This window comes from Theropithecus gelada, chromosome 1, assembly GCF_003255815.1.
Source record: "Theropithecus gelada isolate Dixy chromosome 1, Tgel_1.0, whole genome shotgun sequence".
Lineage (NCBI taxonomy): Eukaryota > Metazoa > Chordata > Mammalia > Primates > Cercopithecidae > Theropithecus > Theropithecus gelada.
Genome location: NC_037668.1, coordinates 48,305,746 through 48,328,047, shown reverse-complemented (window position 1 = coordinate 48,328,047; position 22,302 = coordinate 48,305,746). Strand labels below are relative to the sequence as shown.

The window sequence follows — 22,302 nt, the reverse complement described above, 5'->3', positions numbered from 1 at the left end:
GTCCAATTTTCAGACATTTCTGTCACCCAAAAAAGATCCCTTGTAACCATTTGCAGTCACTCCCTATTCCAAAAGCAACCTCAGGCAACCTCTAGTCTGTTCTCTGTCTGCACATGTGCATTTTCTTCATGTTTCATGTGGATAGAATCATGTACTATGTGATCTTCTGTGTCTGGCTTCTTTTACCTTGATGTTTTTGAGTTTTATTCACATTGCAGCATGTACCAGTACTTTCATTCTTTTTTATTGTCCAATAGTATTTCATTCTATGGATGTCACATTTTGTTTATCTATTCATGAGATGATGGTGGACATTTGGATTATTTCTACTTTTCAGCTACTTATGAATAATACTGCCTATGAACATTTATGTTCAAGTCTTTGTGTGGATATGTTTTCAGGACTTGCTGGGCCATATGGTAAATTTATGTTCTAAGAAACTGGCAGTGTTTATAAGGGCTCAAGTTATTTTGTTTTGTTTTGTTTTGTTTTGAGATAGGGTCTCACTCTCTCACCTAGGCTAGAGTGCAGTGGTGTGATCTCAGCTCACTGCAACCTCCACCTCCCTGGCTCAATTGATCCTCCCATCTTAGCCTCCCTAGTATATGGGATTATAGGACACCACCATGCCTGATTAATTTTTCTGTTTTTTATAGAAATGGGGTTTCGCCGTGTTGCCGAGGCTGCTCTTGAACTTCTGGGTTCAGTGAAGTAGTCTGCCTGCCTCAGCTTCCCGAGGTGTTGGAATTACAGGTGTGACCCACCTGACCAGGGCTCAATTTTCTCCATATCCTCTTCAACGTTTGTTACTCTTTTTTATTATAGCCATACTAGTGGATATAGGGTATCTCATTGTAGTTTTGATTGGCATTTCCCTAATAGTTACTGATGTTGAGCATCTCTTGTGCTTAAGGTCATTTGTTTATTTTCTGTAGTGAAATGTGTATTCAGATCTTTTGCCCATTTTTAAAATGGAGTTATTCGCTATAAGAATTCATTACTCTAGATATAAAGTCCCATCAAGTTTTTTCTCCTGTGACTTTCTCAGTAGTATCTTTTGAAGTGTTTAATTTTTGATGAAGTCCTATTTATCATTTTTAAAAATTGCTTTTGCAGTTTTATGGTTATCTAAGAAACATTGCCTAAGTAAATTTACTCCTATGTTTTGGAGTTTTACAGTTTTGGCTTTTAAATTTAGGTCTGTGATCTATATTGTTTTGTTTATAGTGTGAGGTAAGGGTATAATTTATCTTTTTGCATGTGGGTATCTGATCATCCTAGCACCTTTTATTGAAAAGACTGTCCCTTCCCTATTGAATTGCCTTGGCATCTTATGAAAATCAATTGACCATAAATACAAGGGTTTATTTCTGGATTCTGAGTTCTTTTTTGTTGTTCTATATGTGTATCCTTCATGCCAGTACTCCACTGTCTTATTGGCTGTAGCTTTATAGTGAATTTTGAAATTTGGAATTATAAGCCCTCTAACTTTTTCAGGAATGTTTTGACTATGCTGGGTCCTGTACAGTTCCATACAAATTGTCCATTTCTGCCAAAAAACAAACAGCTGGAGTTTTAGTAGGAATTGCATTGAACCTATAGATAAATTTGGGGAGACTCACTATCTTTACAATGTTGAGTTTTCCAATCCATGACACAGAAGGTCTCTTTATTTAATTTCTCTCAGTAGTCTTTTGTAGTTTTCGGTGTACGAGTCTTGAATTTTTTTTGTTAAATTTATTGCCAAGTATTTTATTCTTTTTCCATGCCGTCATGAGTGGTGGAAGTGTTTTTTAATTTTCATTTTCAGGTTGTTAATGCTAACCTATAGAAGTACAATTGATTTGTCCATTGCTCTTGTGTCCTTCACCCTTGCTAAACTCACCAGTTGTAGTAGTTTCTTTGTGAATTCCATACAGTTTTCTATATACAGGATCCGTTATCTGCAAATAAAGAGCATTTTACTTCTTCCTTTCCAGTCTGGATGTCTTTTACTTCTTCTGATTGCCTGATTGCTCTAGATTAACCTCCATTACAGTGTTGAATAGAAGTAGTAACAGCAGACATCTTTGCCTTGTTCCACATCCTGGAGAGAGAACATTCAGTCTTTCACAAGTTAGCTGTAGGTTTTTCATAGATGCCTATTGTCAGGTTGAGCAAGTTCCCTTTTATGCTACTAGTTTCCTGGGAGGTTTTTTTTTTTATCATGAATGGCTGTTGGATTTGTCAAGTGCTTTTTCAGTGTCTGTTGAGATGATTGTGTGGTTTGTGTCCTTTGTTCATATGGTCTGTTAACATTATTTGTTTTGTGGTGAATTCTTTAAAGTTTAGTTGCCATGTGGAACCTGAAACCATAATCAGTGAATTTCTTGGACTATGTTACCTTAAAATTTATTGAACTTTGAATAGATATTTTAATCCAACATAATTTTGTAGCACAATACATTGGTCATTTGAAAAACAGTGGCTCGCAGTTATGTAGATTTTCCAAATGTTGGCATTTCATTATATACGATAACAAAAATCACAGTCATTGGTATCGGCCACTGATCTTATAAGAACAGTATTTAAGTATTGGGAAAATAACAAACTCACAGTGATAGACACAAGTTTTTCAGGATTTAAATTTTCTCTTGAAAGTTTGAATTTTATCATTGGCAACAAATACTATTGTTTTTTGACATGGCCGGCTCTTAGTTCATTTTCAAGATACTGTCTACCTCATAACCAGTAGGTTAGCTGTCAGTTATTTTTTCAAGTAAAAAAAGTATTCCAGGCTGGGCGCGGTGGCTCACACCTGTAATCCCAGCACTTTGGGAGGCTGAGGCCGGCGAATCACGAGGTCAGGAGATCGAGACCATCCTGGCTAACACGGTGAAACCCAGTCTCTAGTAAAAATACAAAAAATTAGTTGGGCATGGTGGCACACACCTGCAATCCCAGCTACTTGGGAGGCTGAGGCAGGAGAATCGCTTGAACCCGGGAGGCGGAGGTTGCAGTGAGCCGAGATCACACCACTGTACTGCCTCCAGCCTGGGTGACAGAATGAGACTCCGTCTCAAAAAAAAAAAAGTGTTCGAAGAAAAGTGCAGCTAATCCAGCTCATAACTCTAACAATTACACAAGTGCTTTTCCTGGATACCATCATGTCTGCATATGTAGCAGATACGGATTATGTGTTCTTCCTGTTTCATCACATAAAATATTCTAAAGACACATATTCAGAAGTTGAGATAATTTTTAGAACTTTATCAAGGGCATTCTAAGTGAATTGGTGCTCTTTTTTAAAACCATAAGTACATAGCAGTAAAGAAGACAATAACCACATTTTTGTGCCTCTACCTTTATCTGTGGTAAGCTGACAGCAGTTTTACTCACCATTGCTTCTGCACCATCAGTGCAAATGTCAAAATAGTGAAAAGGCCAGGTGTGGTGACTCACACCTATAATCCTAGCACTTTGGGATGCCCAGGCGGGCGGTTTACTTGGTCAGGAGTTTGAGGCCAGCCTGGCCAACATGGTGAAACCCCGTCTCTATTAAGAATACAAAAATTAGCCAGGTGTGGTGGCGGGTGCTTGTAGTCCCTGCTACTCTGGAGAAAGATGCAGGAGAAGCTCTTGAATTCGAGAGGCGGAGGTTGCAGTGAGCCCAGACCACGCCATTGCACAACAGAGTGAAACTCTGTCTCAAAAAAAAAAAAAAAAAGACAGTGAAAAAGCAAATCACATTTTAAGTTTTTGTTTGTTTTTTGAGATGGAGTCTTGCTGCAATGAGTACAGTGGCTTGATCTCGGCTCACTGCAATCTCCACCTCTGAGGTTCAAGCGATTCTCCTGCCCCAGCCTCCCAAGTAGGTGGGATTACAGGCATGTACCACCACACCCGGCTAATTTTTGTATTTTTGGTAGAGACAGGGTTTCACCATGTTGGCCAGGCTGGTCTTGAGCTCCTGACCTCAGGTGATCCACCCGTCTCAGCCTCCTAAAGTGCTGGGATTACAGGCATGAGCCACCACGTCTGGCCTATCTTAGTTTTATTATACGAATAGTTTTGATTTTGCAGATCCTCTGAAAGGGTTTCAGGAACCCAGACGGTTGTAACCAGACCATTCTTTAAGAACCACTAACCAGTTTTGTAGAGCATTTCTGGTTTTCTCCTTTTCCCTTTTTGCGTATTATTGCTAACCTTTGTTCCCACACCTTTCATTTTCAAAGTATGCTATGTAATTTTCTTTTGTATGATACTCTTTTTTTTTTTTTTTTTTTTTTAGTTAGTTTATTTATTTATTTTTAGAGACAGAGTCTTGCTCTGTCACTCAAACTGGAGTATAGTGATGTAATCATAGCTCACTGTAGCCTCAACTTCCTGGGCTTAAGCCATCCTCCCGCCTCAGCCTTTCATGTAGGTAGGACTACAGGCACGCCACCATTCATAGCTAGTTTTTTAATTTTTAGTAGACAGAAGGTCTCGCCATGTTGCCCAGTTTGGTCTTGAACTCTTGGCCTCAAGCAGTCCTCCCCCATTAGCCTACCAAAGTACTGGGATTACTGTGCTCCCTGATACCCTCAATATTTATCAAAATTTTTCATTGCTATTTTCCTCATAGGATTAAAAGGGCTATTTATTATTTTTTATAACTACAGCTGACCCTTGAACAACATAGGGGTTAAAGGTGCAGATCCCCCATGCATTAAAAAAATTTCATACATAACTTTAGATTCCCAGCAAACTTGACTTTTAATAGCCTACTGTTGACCGGAAGCCTTACAGTTAATACACATTTTGTGTGTTGTATGTATGATATAATGTATTACCCTTACAATAAAGCTAGAGAAAAGAAAATATTGAGAAAATCATAAGAAAGAGGAAATATGGCCAGCCACGGTGGCTCACACCTGTAATCCCAGCACTTCGGGAGGCCGAGGCAGGCGGATCTCCTAAGGTCTGGAGTTCAAGACCAGCCTGGCCAACATGGTGAAACCATGTCTCTACTAAAAATAAAAAAGTGAGCCAAGCCTGGTGGTGGATGCCTGTAATCCCAGCTACTTGGGAAGTTGAGGCAGGAGAATTGCTTGAACCCAGGAGACAGAGGTTGCAGTGAGCCGAGACCACGCCATTGCAATCCAGCCTGGACGACAGAGCAAGACTCCATCTCAAAAAAAAAAAAAAAAGAAAACAATAAATTTACTCTTCATTAAGTGGAAGTGAATGATCGTAAATGTCTTTATCCTTGTCATCTTCGAGTTAAGTAGGCTGAGGAGGACAAGGAGGTATTGGTCTTGCTGTCTTGGGGTGGCAGGCAGAGGCAGAAGAAAATCCACATGTAAGTGGACCAGCGGCCGGGCGCGGTGGCTCACGCCTGTAATCCCAGCACTTTGGGAGGCCGAGGCGGGTGGATCACGAGGTCAGGAGATCGAGACCATCCTGGCTAACACGGTGAAACCCCGTCTCTACTAAAAATGCAAAAAAAAATTAGCCGGGCAAGGCGGCGGGCGCCTGTAGTCCCAGCTACTCGGGAGGCTGAGGCAGGAGAATAGCGTGAACCCGGGAGGCGGAGCTTGCAGTGAGCCGAGATCGCGCCACTGCACTCCAGCCTGGGCGACTAAGCGAGACTCTGTCTCAAAAAAAAAAAAAAAATAAGTGGACCAGCACAGATAAAACTGTGTTGTGTTCAAGGGTCAGATGTACTTCATTTTTCAGATTCAGAAAAGTGAAATATTCTCAAATAAAATAATGTTTATTTATTTATTTATTTATTTATAGACAGAATCTTGCTCTGTCGCCGAGGCTGGAGTTCACTGGCATGATTTCGGCACACTGCAACCTCCGCCTCTTGGGTTCAAGTGATTCTCCCGCCCCAGCCTCCCAAGTAGCTGGGACCACAGGCACTTGCCACCAAACCTGGCTATTATTATTATTATTATTTTTTTTGTATTTTTAGTAGAAACAGGTTTTCGCCGTTGTTGGCCAGGCTGGTCTCGAACTCCTGGCCTTAAGTGATCTGCCTGCCTGTTCCTCCCAAAGTGCTGGGACTATAGGTGTGAGCACCCAGCCAAAAGAATCTTAATTTTTAGGGACCTAACTGGTTAACCTGCTTATTGGGGTACAGTTGTCGGTATCTTTGGGTTAGGTTGGCTATCATTTTAGGGTGGATGGAGGGTAGATGGAAGAAGAAAATATCCATAGGAGGGTTGGGACTTCTCAGTTAGATTGAATACCTGTTGAATGGGAAGAGAAAGTCCCTAAGCTGACAATTTATTGTAAAACATATCTGTGCTAATAATGCAGGAACTCCGACCCACCTGGTGCAGAGGAGTCTTGTCTTGACCTGCTTTGGGAGAGTGTTGTCTTGATGCTTTTCTCTTCCTCCTTGGAAAACAGCTGAAGAAATCAGGGGAGAAACCCCTGCTTGGTGGAAGCCTGATGGAATATGCAATCTTGTCTGCTATTGCTGCCATGAATGAGCCGAAGACCTGCTCTACCACTGCTCTGAAGAAATATGTCCTAGAGAATCACCCAGGAACCAATTCTAACTATCAAAGTAAGTCTTACTTTGTATATATTTAACTGGGATTAGGAGAATTTTCTTTTGAAAAAACTATAGAAGTCCAGGTGCCCCAGCACTTTGGGAGGCTGAGGTGGGCGGATCACGAGGTAGGGAGTTCGAGACCAGTCTGGCCAACATAGTGAAACTCCGTCTCTACTTAAAATACAAAAAAATTAGCAGGGTGTGGTGGTTGTGCGCCTGTAGTCCCAGCTACTCGGGAGGCTGAGGCAGGAGAAACGCATGAACCCAGGAAGCAGAGGTTGCAGTGAGCTGAGATCACACCATTGCATTCCAGTCCAGGCGACAGTTGCAAGACTGTGTCTCAAAACAAAAAAAAAAAAAAGAAGAAAAAAAACATAGAGATCATGCTATTAATGTCAAAGTATTAACTACTGACTGTGAAAACCAAGAGGGAACAGCCTTACAAATTTAATATTTACAAAAAGAAAAACAAATAATCAAAACTGAATTCTTAATTTAAAGCATATCCTTGTAAGAAGTCGATTTTGGCCGGGCGCGGTGGCTCAAGCCTGTAATCCCAGCACTTTGGGAGGCCGAGACGGGCGGATCACGAGGTCAGGAGATCGAGACCATCCTGGCTAACACGGTGAAACCCTGTCTCTACTAAAAAATACAAAAACTGGCCGGGCGCGGTGGCTCAAGCCTGTAATCCCAGCACTTTGGGAGGCCGAGACGGGCGGATCACGAGGTCAGGAGATCGAGACCATCCTGGCTAACACGGTGAAACCCCGTCTCTACTAAAAAAAAAAAATACAAAAAAATAGCCGGGCGTGGTGGCGGGCGCCTGTAGTCCCAGCTACTCGGGAGGCTGAGGTGGGAGAATGGCGTGAACCCGGGAGGCGGAGCTTGCAGTGAGCCGAGATCCAGCCACTGCACTCCAGCCTGGGCGGCAGAGCGAGACTCTGTCTCAAAAAAAAAAAAAAAAAAAAAATACAAAAACTAGCCGGGCAAAGTGGCGGGCGCCTGTGGTCCCAGCTACTCGGGAGGCTGAGGCAGGAGAATGGCGTGAACCCGGGAGGCGGAGCTTGCAGTGAGCTGAGATCCGGCCACCGCACTCCAGCCTGGGCGACAGAGCCAGACTCAGTCTCAAAAAAAAAAAAAAAAAAGAAGTCGATTTTACTTTACTGTAAATTTTATTTTTTTAACTGATTTTATTTTTCTGATTTTTATTGTAATTCAGATAAATCTCTGGGTTCAAAACAACTCTAAATTATAGTATATTTTTTCCTACTTCTGGATGTTCACCAAAAACATCTAATTTTACTTTGAAACAAAGCCAGGATTTTAGAATACTTACTACTTACATTATTTCTTATTAACCTAAGCCCCACAACAGAAAATACTTTATTTCAGTAAAGTATATTTACTCTAGGAGGTGGTGGTTTGAGATGAGACACCCTGCCTTATCAGCATTATCATGTATGGATTGGTAAGACTGGGTGACTTCTCAATGAACTATTAGAAGAGACACAATGTTGTAGGGTGAGGGATATGGAAATTAAGTAACAGAAGAAGGCAATCCAGAATATATTATTGTAAATTAAAAGGTAATTTTGAAGTCTTTTTTTTTATTTAGAGGGAGTCTCACTCTGTTGCCCAGGCTGGGGAGCGTAGTGGTGCGATCTCTGCTCACTGCATATTTCGCCTCTCCTGGGTTCATGCCATTCTCCTGCCCCCACCTCCTGAGAAGCTGGGACTACAGGCATCTTTAACACACCCAGCTAATTTTTTTTTGTTTGTTTTTGTTTTGTTTCTGTTTTTTTTGGCAGAGTCAGGGTTTCACCGTGTTAGCCAGGATGATCTCGATCTCCTCACCTCATGATCTGGGCCACCTCGGCCTCCCAAAGTGCTAGGATTACAGGCATGAGCCACCGCGCCCGGCCTATTTCATGATTTTCTGTTTGCCAAATGTTTTAAGAGAAGATGAATTTGATTAACAAGCCTTTCAGTTTCATTGATATTTGTAGCTGTTTTTTGGATACTGGATCACCATAAAATATATTTTGGATATGTCTCTGTAAGGAAGATGAGAATGAAGGACTTCAGGAACCATGATACTGTTTTGTTACTGTTTACTGACTTATGAATAATTCGTTCTGTTCCTCTTTATAAGATATTCTCCTAGATGATTATCAATACCTATAGGTAGATGTTTAAATGAATGGAAATAATTAAATATTTAATTTTAGGTCTGCTGTTTATGTGCTACCTTAGAGCAAGTCACTTAACTACTTTGAGCTCAAGTCACTTAACCACTCTGGAGTTTTTTCTTTTCTATGAAATAAGGTATTTGACTCAATGGTCTCTAATGTCTCTTTTCATTATAACTCTTGCCAGGTATGGTGGCTCATACCTGGAGTCCCAGCTGTTTGGGAGGCCAAGGTGGGAGTATTGCTTGAGCCCAGGAGTTTGAGACCAGCCTGGGCAACATAGTGAGACTTTGTCTCTATATTTTGCAAAATTTTTAAATACATATATGTATGTATGTATATAATTTAACTCTTGCCAAACTTATAGGCATTAAATAAATGTTTAATGAATTAAATACCTTTGAACACATAGGATTCGCTTAGTGTTTGTCAATTACTATATGTGACAGGATATTAAATTGATGGGCATCTGTTTGTGGTTGAGGGGTTGAGGAAATTATCTGAATAACTAGATAACTTTCATTTCTGAATTTTTTTGTTTAGTGCATTTGCTGAAAAAAACCCTGCAGAAATGCGAAAAGAATGGGTGGATGGAACAGATCTCTGGGAAAGGGTTCAGTGGCACCTTCCAGCTCTGTTTTCCCTATTATCCCAGGTGAGCACTTAGCCTGTAATCACTGTAAATTTATAATCTGATTCTAAGTTACACATTTAGTTTAATTTATTTTACCCTCATTACTGTTTTAGTGAACTGGAAATACAGTCATCCTTTGTTATGTGTGGGGCACTGGTTACAGAACTGCCCGCATACCCAAATGCACATGTATTCAGCCCTGTGGAATCCATGTATCTGAAAAGTCTGTCCTCCTTGTATGCAGGCTTTGCATCCTGCGAATGTTATATTTCTCATCTGTGTCTGGTTGAAAAAAAAGTCCACGTATAAAGTGGACTCATGCGTTTCAAACCTGTGTTGTTCAAAGGTCAACTGTATTTGAAAATAAAGATGACTTAAGGCAGTATTATTTTGGAGTAAAAGGTTTTTGTTTAAAAATAGGGATTTTAGCCAGGCATCAGGTTATTTGAGATCCTTGGATGGTCACTTTGATATTCATTCCTCCTTTATCAAGTAAATGATAATGACAGATTCTTAGAGGATTATGAATGAGTTTTTGTTTTTGTTTTTTGAGACAGGGTCTCACTCTGTCATCCAGGCTGGAGTAGTGGTATAATCTCAGCTCACTGCAACCTCCGCCTCCTGGGCTCAAGGTATCCTCCCACCTCAGTCTCCCACGTAGCTGAGACTACAGATGTGTGCCACCACACCCGGCTAATTTTTGTGTTTTTTGTAGAGATGGGGTCTGGCCATGTTATCCAGGCTGGCCTTGATCTCCTGGGCTCAAGCAGTCCTCGCGCCTCAGCCTCCCAAAGTGATGGGATTATATGTATAAGTTTTAATTGTCCAATACCAAGTGGGGAGAACATTGACTGTTTCCAAGAATCTTAACTCTGCCTTCATACTGTAGAGACAGGGACACTTTTACTTGAAAATTTGTCTCTTGCAAATACCTTATTTATTCTTTGAAACAAAAAAATGTATTGAGCACCTCCTGTGGTCCAAGCATTGCTTCATGCACCGGTGTTAAAGCCTTTTGATTTCCAGTAAAGTACATAACATATACCACTAAGACCCTGTTTTAGCAAGACTATTGTGTAGCTTTCTTATATTTTTCTGTACAAACATAAGTTACTTGGCTGAATACATATTATATGAATGTTTCAAACATTAAATTAAATTCCCAAAGTCACACATACAAAATGTTACATTCTGCCAGGTGTAGTGGGATGCACTTGTAGTCCTAGCTACTTGGGAAGGTGAGGTGGGAGGATCCCTTGAGCCTAGGAATTTGATTCCAGCCTGAGCAACATAGCAAGACCCTGTGTCTGAAAAAAACAAGAAACACACACACATATATGTATGTATATATGTTACCATTTAAGGACATGTTAATCAAAGGAATCAAGGTTTATACCACCAAGGACAAAAAAGAGTTTAGGAGATCCTTGCTGAATTTCTGTAAAGCTTTGAAGAGATTTAGGCCTTTGAGGTCTTCTGTTAAGACTTGGAGGTCTTTTGCCAGTATTTATTATGAGGCTGAAGTGTGTATTCCATGCAGACTGTTCATTGCTGTGTACTCATTGGCTAATACAGTGCCAGACACATATTAGGGGTTTAAGTAGTTGTTTACTAAATAAATGATTATGGGTTAATTTTATTAAATAGTGGGTATAGAATTAGGCATGGTACAGGACTTTTATAGATTTGGCATAACTTTATATGTATGTTCAAAATACGGTAAATTGTAACCTGATACATGTAACCTAACTTGACATTTTTGGGAAGGGTGGGAAGAAGTGGGAAATGTCCAGGTAAGAGCATCTAGGTTCACATTATTTTTCTTGTCTTATATGGGACTTGTGTTTTAATCTAATTTTTCCCCCCATAGCCCAGGAGTTCTATTTCCGAAGAAAGAGCCAGACGATTCTAGAGATGAGGATGAGGATGAAGATGAGTCATCAGAAGAAGACTCTGAGGATGAAGAGCCGCCACCTAAGAGAAGGTGAAAACCCCTTGTGGGGAGGACACTAAATACCTCAGAGCTGAAAAATAGTACTATAGGAGGGGCTGAAGCTAAAAAGTGTTTCAGAAACTCAGGACCCCTCTCAAGTTCTTTATATAAATTTGGATTGATCTTCTCTCTTGAAAATCAAGGGCTCCAAACTTTTAGGGCAAGCCTGTGTGTATCCATAGTTTAGTTATTCAAAGAAAGATAATTCCACATTTCCCTAGGAAAAACGTCATGAAATTATGTCTAGACTTCATGAATTGGTTGAATTTTATTTTAGTAAAATCTCTAGTAAAAAAATTGTCACATTCCTATTCTTAACATAAGTGACCGCTTCATATGCCATTTCTCTCTCTCTCTCTCTCTTTTTTTTTTTTTTTTTTTTGAGACAGAGTCTCGCTCTGTCGCCCAGGCTGGAGTGCAGTGGCCGGATCTCAGCTCACTGCAAGCTCCGCCTCCCGGGTTTACGCCATTCTCCTGCCTCAGCCTCCAGAGTAGCCGGGACTACAGGCGCCCGCCACCTCGCCCAGCTAGTTTTTTGTATTTTTTAGTAGAGACGGGGTTTCACCGTGTTAGCCAGGATGGTCTCTATCTCCTGACCTCGTGATCCGCCCATCTCGGCCTCCCAAAGTGCTGGGTTTACAGGCGTGAGCCACCGTGCCCGGCCTGCCATTTCTCTTTAGAAAGCTTCTGGTTGTCCCAAGAAAACAAATCTCTTAAGAAGTGATGGTCTTTGCTCTTTGGTTCTCACAGGTTGCAGAAGAAAACCCCAGCCAAGTCCCCAGGGAAGGCCACGTCTGTGAAGCAGAGAGGGTCCAAACCTACACCTAAAGTCTCGGCTGCCCAGCGGGGGAAAGCTAGGCCCTTGCCCAAGAAAGCCCCTCCTAAGGCCAAAACTCCTGCCAAGAAAGCCAGACCCTCACCCACAGTCATCAAGAAACCTAGTGGTGGCTCCTCAAAGAAGCCTGCAACCAGTGCAAGAAAGGAAGTAAAATTGCCGGGCAAGGGTAAATCCACCATGAAGAAGTCTTTCAGAGTGAAAAAGTAAATTTTATAGGAAAAAAGGGTATCATGATGAAATTCAAAATCTTATTTTCTAAGGTCAGTGTGCATTTGTTTAGTTTTGATGCTTTTCAAATTACATTATTTTCCTCCCCTATGAACATTGTGGGGAGGGACTATAAATAAACCAGTGTAGGCATTTGCTAGCTTTAGGTGCTTTTCTTGGTGCCTGCCCTTTTCCTTGTTCATTTTAATTTCTGCAATAATCCTGGACTTTCCTCAACTATGTAATCTATACTTGTCCTTTTTTGCCCCCTCCCCCAACCCCTATTGTTTTTATGGTCAGCTTTGCCTTTTTTTTTTCCTTCCAATTTTATCTGAACAGTTGCAACGATTTTTATATTTGTAGAAAGCATCAAGAATGGTATGTCAGTCAGGTCCTGGAAGTAAAATGGAGGTGAAATATAGCACTGACTGAATTGTAAAGCCTCCTGCCTGGAAACTTCAGTGATAGCTGTAATAATTAATCTTATTTATAAAAGCCACTCCACTAACCTTTTCTCTCCAACTATAAACACAGAGACAGCTTTGGGAATAAGCCAAAAACAGTGTGATCTCATTAGATTTTGAAGATATATGACTTCTTTGGGTTAGTTTTCATATTGATCAATTTCCATGTATTTTTCACTGGCCCAAAGTATTGCATTCCCTTAACAGCAAGCACAAGTTCTCTATATCACTTGTTTTTGTTGTTGTTGTTGTTGTTATTGTTATTTTGAGACAGAGTCTTGCTCACGTGCCCTGGAGTGCAGTGGCACAATCTTGGCTCACTGCAACCTCCGCCTCCTGGGTTCAAGCAATTCTCCTGCTTCAGCCTGCCAAGTAGCTGGGATTACAGGTGTGCTCCACCACGCCTGGCAATTTATTTGTATTTTTTGGCAATTTATTTGGGGTTTCACCGTGTTGGTCAGGCTGGTCTCGAACTCCTGACCTCAGGTGATCCACCTCCCAAAGTGCTGGGATTACAGGAGTGAGCCACCATGCCCGGCCTATCCCACTTGGTTTTTGACTGAAGGGGAAGTATAGAAATATGTTGATTTGTGATTTCTGGTGTCACCTGTGTTACCAAAAACCAAAACAAATCTTTTTTTTTTTTTTTTTTTTTTTGAGACAGAGTCTCGCTCTGTCACCCAGGCTGGAATGCAGTGGCATGATTTTGGCTTACTGCAACCTCCGCCTCCCAGATTCAAGCAATTCTCCTGCCTCAGCCTCCCGAATTGGGACTACAGGCGCGTGCCACCACACCCAGCTAATTTTTTGTATTTTTAGTAGAGATGGGGTTTTACCATGTTAGCCAGGATGGTCTCGATCACCTGACCTCATGATCTGCCCACCTCAGCCTCCCACAATCCTGGGATTACAGATGTGAGCCACTGCTCCCAGCCCAAATCTTCTTGATCATACGTTTAAATATATTTTTTAATATTGGGAGCATGAGTTGTCACTTCTTGTTTGCCTTTTTTATAAGGAAATGTTGGAGAGTTACATCATTGCTAATGTAGAAATGTTAAGTGGAAAAATATACAGTTTGGTAAAATAGATTCCACATTTATTTGTGGGTTTTTTCCCCTCCTTTCTTTCCACAGCACTTTTGATATCAAGCAAGTGGCTTCCTTTTTGAGATATTAAAAAAAAAAAAGGAAGAAAAGTAAATGAAGCCCAACTACCTAACTCTTTCTTATTTGTATTTGTTTTAGTATTGTGAAGTTGTGTTAAATAGTACTAGCTAGAAATACCAATTTCTGGTTATCATTTCTCTTCCCTGTGGCACTTGACATTTTAATTGTCTTAAACTTTTTGAAGTATATCTTCTGGCCCCTTGAGTACTGCCAGAGGCAAAAGATGTTTGTTTCTTACTCATTCCACTTTTGTCTCCTGGGATCCCTTCTGTAGCCTAAAGTATGGCTGGGAAATGGACTTGAGAAGATTGGCTTGAATTAGATCATGATCATGTGTGATCCCATCATGAGTTCATTGGAATTTGTGTTGCATGTAAGGCAATCTTTCCTGTTGTAAATCTTCCTTTTTTTATGTACATATATTTTGAAAAATATGAATAAACATGAAATTTTAAAAGCTGCTGAACCGTAGCTTATATTTAAAGGTTTTGAGTATAGTATGTCTTCAGAAGTAGATAAGTGCTAAGTGTCACCCTCACTTCAAGTCTTTTCTACTCCTTGAAATGAACACCATCATTTTCCTTTTTAAATACAAGCTCCAGTTCATGTGCTTTGGAATTCTTAGAGAGGGTAAATGATGTTTCCAGATACATTGAATGCTAATTACTTAATGAATCAAAGGTTTAAAAAATCATTTTGTGTTTTATTAAGGACTGCTTTCAAGATCATAGAGTACAATCTTTCATGTTCAATAAATGTTCAATGTTCAGATAAGTCCTTGGACTAGAAAAAATTAACAGTACTGCAGAAGATAACAGATAAACCCTAGACATCAAATTCTAGAAAGTAATTGTAGTAATTTCTCTTGTGCTGTCTAGCAAGTAATGATTCTTAATAGTATGGATGTTAGGTACCTGTGCTCAGAATTCTATACTCGTCTGGAATCAAAAGTTGGGAGATTTTGGTTGGTTTCTTTGCTTTATGATACTGCTTTTTAAAAGACTGAGTAATCACCTGGTGGCTGTATTGCACACCAGGCACTTAAGCACAGGCTGAGAAGTTTAGAACATTTAAAGTTTCTTCCAACTCTAACATTCTGTTAACTGTAAGGACAGTTTGTTTCAACATGATGTAAAGGGAAAAAACAGGAGGGTCATTGCACTCTTCCATGAACATCCACAGCTGTCAAAGACATACACCTTACTTACATTGAGATAAAAGAATGTTTGATTTTTCCCTTCCAGGCATTCCAAAGGAGCAGAACACGTTTATAGTTTTTATTTCTCTGTTCAGAAAGGGGAACAACAAACCCCAGAGGTAATCCCAGAAATCTCTAGCATGGATCAATAGCTTCAGTACTCTGTTGGTGGCTTAGTGACCTCATTTAGAGTGTTTCATACACTCTGAAACTACCTACAAGCTACCTTTGATAAATGAGTCTCAGAAAGTGCTGGGAGAGAGATTGTTGGCTTTTTTTTTTTGGGGGGGGGGGACGCGTCTCGCTTTGTCGCCCAGGCTGGAGTGCAGTGGCGTGATCTCGGCTCACTGCAAGCTCCGCCTCCCGGGTTCACACCATTCTCCTGCCTCAGCCTCCGAGTAGCTGGGACTACAGGCGCCTGCTACCACGCCCGGCTAATTTTTGTATTTTTAGTAGAGACGGGGTTTCACCGTGTTAACCAGGATGGTCTCCATCTCCTGACCTCGTGATCTGCCCGCCTCGGCCTCCCAAAGTGCTGCGATTACAGGCGTGAGCCACCACGCCAGGCCAATTGTTGGCTTCTTAACCTACAAAATGAGGAAGAAAAGACACCATTGCTGTGAAATGTGGAGACCTTTCCTTAGCACTGACACAAGCATTCATTGCAGATGGATTCTGATTAACCATCCACATGGACTTAATTAAAGGAAACCTGATCCTGTATGAATCTTAGGAAACAGGTGTATGTTTTAATCATGTCTTTTGGGTATAATTAACAGGAAAATGACATGAAAACAAAACTAAACGATATGCTAATATCTTTTGACATTTGTTTTTTCTTCATTCCTGTTTTTCCAAATTTTGTTAGCCCTTGTCAAGGTTTGCTAACCAATTCTTAATACTTACTTTAAAGAGCCTATGAAATTATTCTCTCAGGCTGTGATCCTCTTGCCATCTTGATATGTCATGAGAACGAAGCTCACCACCCATGTTCATTAAATACTGCATTTAACTAAGAGAAACTAAAAATTTAGGATTATAGTTAAGGTCTCCTATCTTTGGAACCTGATTAATTTATCTTTCTTTGGATTAAGCAAAAATTCTAATTTTAGCTATGAAAGAAGAGAAATTCTATTCTTAATTGGAAAAGACCATTAAACTGTTTCCCCAGAGGTTCTGGTTGACATTACTCTCTAGCATGTAGATTTTGCTTTTGCATTTTCATGGTGGAACAGATGGTCACTCACTTCTGCAGAGCCAAAGCCAAGGAACCAGAACTGTTGAAGCTCTTGGCTTAGGAACCACTTGACAAAGATTTGTTTAGAAGCCATTACAGATGGCTAAACAGTACCCCTATTCAGCTACATTATTTTCTTTTTTAAAGAAATTAATCTCTATCATCTTTATAGCTGTATTCTTTTACTTATTTTTTTGAAATGGAGTTTGCTGTGTCACTAAGGCTGCAGTGCAGTGGTATGATCTTGGCTCACTGCAGCTTTGAACTTCTGTGCTCAAGCAGTTCTCCCCATCTCAGCCTCCCAAGTAGCTGGGACTACAGACAAGCTAAGAAATGCCTGGCTAATTTGTCTTTTCTAGAGACAGGGCCTCATTATTTTGCCCAGGCTGGTCTTGAACTCCTGGCCTCACACGGTCTTCCCACCTGGGCTTTCCAAAGTGCCAGAATTATACGTGTGAGTCACCATACCTGGCCCTATTCTTTCTTCTGTTCTTTTCCACAAGATTGCTAATTTCAGTGGCTTTTTTCCTGTTGGAAAAACTTTCTACCTTTGATGATTTAATTTTATCAACTTTTTGACTGTTTTAACTGTTCTTAATTCTGTCTTGTCAACCACTGGTATGGCAAAGGAGGCCTCAACAGGCTGAAGCAATTTTCCTCAAAAATTACAACTCTTTTTTTCTCCTGATATTGTGTATAATGTATAATTAACACTGTTCACTATCAAATCTTTGCTTGGCAAAAGAGAACTCTGTGGTGCCTCGAGTATGTCTCATAAAGTATAGTCTGGCTTATTAATGTAACTAGTAATAGTCATAACACCTAACACTAGCTGAGCTTCTTCCACATCAGGCTCTGTTCAGATATTATTTTTATTTTATTTTTGAGATAGAGTCTCGCCCTTTCACCCAGGCTGGAGTGAAGTGGTGGGGTCTTGGCTCACTGCAGCCCCTGCCTCCCTGGTTCAAGCAGTCCTCCCGCCTCAGCCTCCTGAGTAGCTGGGACTACAGGCATGTGCCACCACACCCATCTAATTTTTGTATTTTTAGTAGAGATGGCGTTTCACCAAGTTGGCCAGGCTGATTACGAATTCGTGACCTCAGTTGATCCTCCTGCCTTGGCCTCACAAAGTGTTGGAATTACAGGTATGAGCCACTGCGCCCAGCCAAGCACATGTTTAAGAGAGCAGAGGGCTTGGAAATGAAATTATTGTCAACTTTGCCAGTAGTCAAGTCAGTGTGGCTGTTAATTTTGATAACTGTCAAAATTAGACCTTGGATTACTGGAGGATACTATCTTGGCTACACTTTGGGGGTTTTTTGTTTGTTCATTTTTATGTCACAAGTTACTAAGCAATCCCTTAAGTCTTTTTTTAGGACACTTCAGGTATTTGGTCATTCTCATATCCTGGTTGTGGGACACTCTGGTTTCCTCGCGGTGTACTCATTGTAGGAAAATTCATCCTGTGAATTCGTCCAGTTTGCAGGACGCTAATACTCGTGAGAGCTTTTCCCCACCAGGAGCCACAGCTTCTATCAGAACTTTATGTTGCTAAATGAGCAGCTTGCTTTTATAAACTGTGAACTTATATTCCAGGAAGCAAGAGAAATTCCAGAATGGGGATTTTCTCAGAAAACTGAATTTTTTGGACATGGGATCTGCTTAGTAATCATGACCTGGAATGTTCGAAATTCTTGCTCTTTTATTTATGATTCTGAAAGAAACCTTAGTCATTCAGTCTCTCCTATCTTTGTGTGCTTTGTCTAATACCAACAAATAAATACTCTTTTTCCTAATTCCCAGAGTTTCACATCCTGCTCATACGTTCTACTGTTTTGAGAACTTTTGCTCTGATGAATTTATTCTGTCAGACCTAAATTCCTTGTTACCTGTTTGTGTAACTCAAACTTGCTGATATAGTCTATAGAATAATAAATGTTCTTCTGTTGCAAATTGAGATTGACTCCCGGTCAGAGTATACCGTTCAGTCCAGTGTCCTAACATCTATGGCTGTGGTCCTGCACAGTGGTCCTTGAAGACTGCGTCACTTACCAGATGTATGACCCTGGCCACCACTTAATCTCCCTGAGCCTTGATTTCCTCATCTTTAAATTGATGGGCTTCACATTCACAATCCTTGTTTTTTTAGAGTAATACCTAGAAGCAATGTGAGAGTCTTCAATTCCAAAGAGATACTGAACTATGTTCACTACACTACAGTTAGTAATGCATTTAGTATCTTAGGAAAGACTTTAAAAAAATAAGAGAGCCAAAACATCCAATTTCACAAAAGTTCTGTTTTGTTTAAACTACATTGTAGTTTCTTATTGCTAGATGCTTTAAATCACATTATCTCAAATTCTCACAGATATATTTTCAAAGATATATGAAATTATCCTCAATTTTCAGAAGCAAATAAATTTAGTTGATTTCCCCCAAATTCAGGATGTAATAAGTGAAGGAGTTAGATTGAAGCCAGGCTTGACCACTCATCCTCCTTCGGTGCCTCCTTTAGTGGTTTTGTACACTGATAGTTCAAGCAGCAAACTCTGACAGCAAGAACGAGAGGGTCATGCCATAAAATTAATGGGCATTGGTTAGCGTATTTTTTTTTTGATTCGCAGATTTTTAAATCAGATTATTAAACTGTTAGAAGCTTACTTGGTAAAAGAGGAACAAGAATGAAGTATATACAGCCTCGAGTTTCAAAAGCCAGGGAGCAGGGAAAAGAGAAGCCAGGTGAGCAAGAGATGTGAATTCCTTCTGAGCTGTGGCCACCAGATGCCTAGGTAGCCATCAGTTGCCACCGGGGTCAAACCTGGTGCCTCATTTGGCTCACTTGTCCGTGTAGATGAAGAACAGAGCTGCAGAGAAAACTGAAACTACTTGATGTGCAATCTTTATTTCTTAAAATCTCCATTAAAGAATACCAGCTTAAGTCTTTCAGCATAGACATTATTTTAATACTGGTTAATACCTGCCTTACCTTACTTTCTGGAATGCATTTCAAGACCTCCTGTTTTGTCTGTGGTAACAAACTTTGTAAAAAGCATTTCTGGGAAGGAGCCATCTTTTTCCAGACCTGTGCTTTTCAGTTGGGAAGGTACTAGAAACCATTCCTCGTTTCTCTGCCTCTCAAATGGGATAAGCGTAGGAACAAAAGAAATATGGTGCCTCTTTCTGGGGCATCAGTTTTATTCAAAGATACTGCAGGGAATGGCTTCATGGTAATATTGACACAAATGGAAGGTAGTATGGAGCCCACAAGAGTTGGTAAGATGAAACGAGATTTCCCAGAAACAAAGCAGCAGGAGTGCTTCAGGTAGGCTCTGCTGTCTGATCCCCAAGACATGTACGTTCACTCACTCTCCTTGGAAAACACGAGAAGCCGTGCCTGGGACCCTCCGAGAGTGTACAGCTACCTGTAGTCTGTGTCCACTTTGGAACCAGGACTAGCAGTGCTACCTTGGGCAAGTCACTTAACCTTCTGATTCTCTGGAAAAGTGAGTTGAACTCAAATCATTTGTTGCAGCCCCTCCAGCTCTGACATTTCTCTGTATAACCTCCACACTTTCTGCCAACCAGAAGAATATACAGGGAAGAAGAGCCAAGCAATACTGTGTTGTGGCCCATTTCCTGATGGATAAGGAGCCTTATGTTTCTTAGAGATGGGGGTCTCACTGTGTTACCTAGGCTAGACTCAAACTCCTGGCTCAAGCGATTCTCCTGCCTCAGCCTCCCAAGTAGCTGGGGTAGGCATGTGCCACCATGCCTGGCCGGTAATCTTATTTTAATCACTGTATTAGTTTTCTAGGGGGGACCATAACAAAGTACCACAGACAGGTTTAAACAAAAATGTATTAATATTTTCTCCAGTTCTGAAGGCTAGAGGTCCAACATCAAGGAGTCAGCAAGGTTGGTTTCTTTGAGGCCCCTGAGGGAAGGATCTGTTCTAGGCCTTTCTCCTTGGCTTATAAATGGCTGTCTTTTCCCTGTGTATTTATGTCACCTCACCTCTGTACTTGTCTGTGTCCAAATTTCCTCTTCCTATAAGGACATCAGTGTTACCAGATTAGGACCCACACTAATGAACTCTTAATTTATCCCCTTAAAGACCCCATCTCCCAATATGACTCTGAGGTACTGGAGATTAGGACTTCAACATAAGAATTTAGGGAGGACAGTTCATGACATTGTCTCCGAATTTCTTTTTTTTTTTTTTTTTTAATTTCTGGAAACGGGATCTTGCTCTGCCACCCAGGCTGGTGTGCAGTGGCATGATCATAGCTCACTGCAGCCTTAAACTCCTGGGCTCAAGCGATCCTTCCACCTCTGCCTTCCAAATAGCTGGGACTATAAGTGTGTGTAACCACACCCAGCTAATTTTTAACTTTTTTTAAAAATTATTTTGGTAGAATCTTGCTCTGTTGCCCGGGCTGGTTTGGAACTCCTGGCCTCAGGTGATCCTCCCATCTCAGCCTCCCAAAACATTGAGATTACAACAAGTATGAGCCACTGTGCCTGGCTCGGAATTTTTTTTTTTTTTGAGACGGAGTTTCACTCTTGTTGCCACTCTGGAGTGCAATGGCGTGATCTCGGCTCACTGCAATCTCCGCCTCCTGGGTTCAAGTGATTCTTCTGCCTCAGCCTCCTGAGTAGCTGAGATTACAGGCACGCGCCACCACGCCCGGCAAATTTTGTATTTTTAGTAGAGACAGGGTTTCTCCATGTTGGTCAGGCTGGTCTTGGAACTCCCGACCTCAGGTGATCTGCCCGCTTCGGCCTCCCAAACTGCTGGGATTACAGGTGTGAGCCACAGCACCTGGCCGGAATATTTTTTTAAATCACTGTTCTAGGTCGCTTATTTTTGGGGGACAGTGTTGGTAAATTGCAGGGACGGCCGCCAGGACACATCTGAGAGAACAGAATGATAGTGTTCAAAGGTGAAACTAACTCAACATGTGAAGGTGTTGGAGACTTGAGATGGAGTGTGCACTGTTAAAAGTGGATGTGGATGACCTGTTACTGTGCTAAGCCTGTTGGGAGTTCACCATCTTGGCTCTGGTTTTCAGTCCTGTTGTTGGAGAACAGCTTCTCAGTGATGTGGTGTTACTTCCCACACATTCGTCAGCTGCCCACTCCAGCACCAGATTCTGGGATTTTAGAGAAGGGAAGATTGATAGCAAGCTCACACATGTGTGGTTTAGTCATTGTCATTGACGCATCAGGAAATACCATGACATGGCATGTGCACCAACATGTTCAGCAGTCATGACTCCTACCCCCACCCCAGCTTGCCTTTTTGGGTCCTTTGGGCTTCCTGCACACGTGAGTCATTAATCCAGTGGTTGAAGTTTTACACCTGGTGGCTCCCAAGAGCTTGTGTTGTCATGAATGTGAGATCACAGACATTTGGCAGATGACGCAGTGATGGCCTTTTTATGCTGCAATCCTGAGTGGAACCCAGGAAATGGCTGACACCCACTGAAGTTTGTTACATTTGATGTAAACCTTTCAGTTTGTACATCAAATGTACCTTTAGCGAGGCTGCATCTGTGGTACAAGTTTGGTGTTTCTGCGCTTTTAGGAGAGGCCGGAGAATTGCTTTTAGGACCAACTGAATTTGGTAACCTGGGGAAATAACTCAGATAAGCAGTTACATTATTTCTATGCATAAATTAAAACGAAGGCCGGGCACGGTGGCTCATGCCTATAATCCCAGCCCTTTGGGAGGCTGAGGCAGGTGGGTCACTTGAGGTCAGGAGTTCAAGACCAGCCTGGGCCGTCTCTACCAAAAATGTGAAAATTAGCCAGGCGTGGTGGTGTGCACATGTAATAGGCTAC

The 22,302-nt window shown here is 41.2% G+C and overlaps 1 protein-coding gene across 5 annotated transcripts in view; it reads left to right on the top strand.

Moving 5' to 3' along the window:
• The window catches only part of HP1BP3 (heterochromatin protein 1 binding protein 3), a 47,162-nt gene extending 32,677 nt beyond the window's left edge, over nt 1-14,485 (top strand). For all 5 annotated transcript variants that reach the window (XM_025383368.1, XM_025383383.1, XM_025383393.1 and 2 more), the window contains 4 exons: nt 6,382-6,541; nt 9,262-9,373; nt 11,223-11,336; nt 12,096-14,485. In XM_025383368.1, the coding sequence (XP_025239153.1) occupies nt 6,382-6,541; nt 9,262-9,373; nt 11,223-11,336; nt 12,096-12,390 (681 nt within the window). In that variant the 3' untranslated portion in view covers nt 12,391-14,485. The remainder of the gene's footprint in view (nt 1-6,381; nt 6,542-9,261; nt 9,374-11,222; nt 11,337-12,095) is intronic.
• The last annotated feature ends 7,817 nt before the right edge of the window (nt 14,486-22,302 follow it).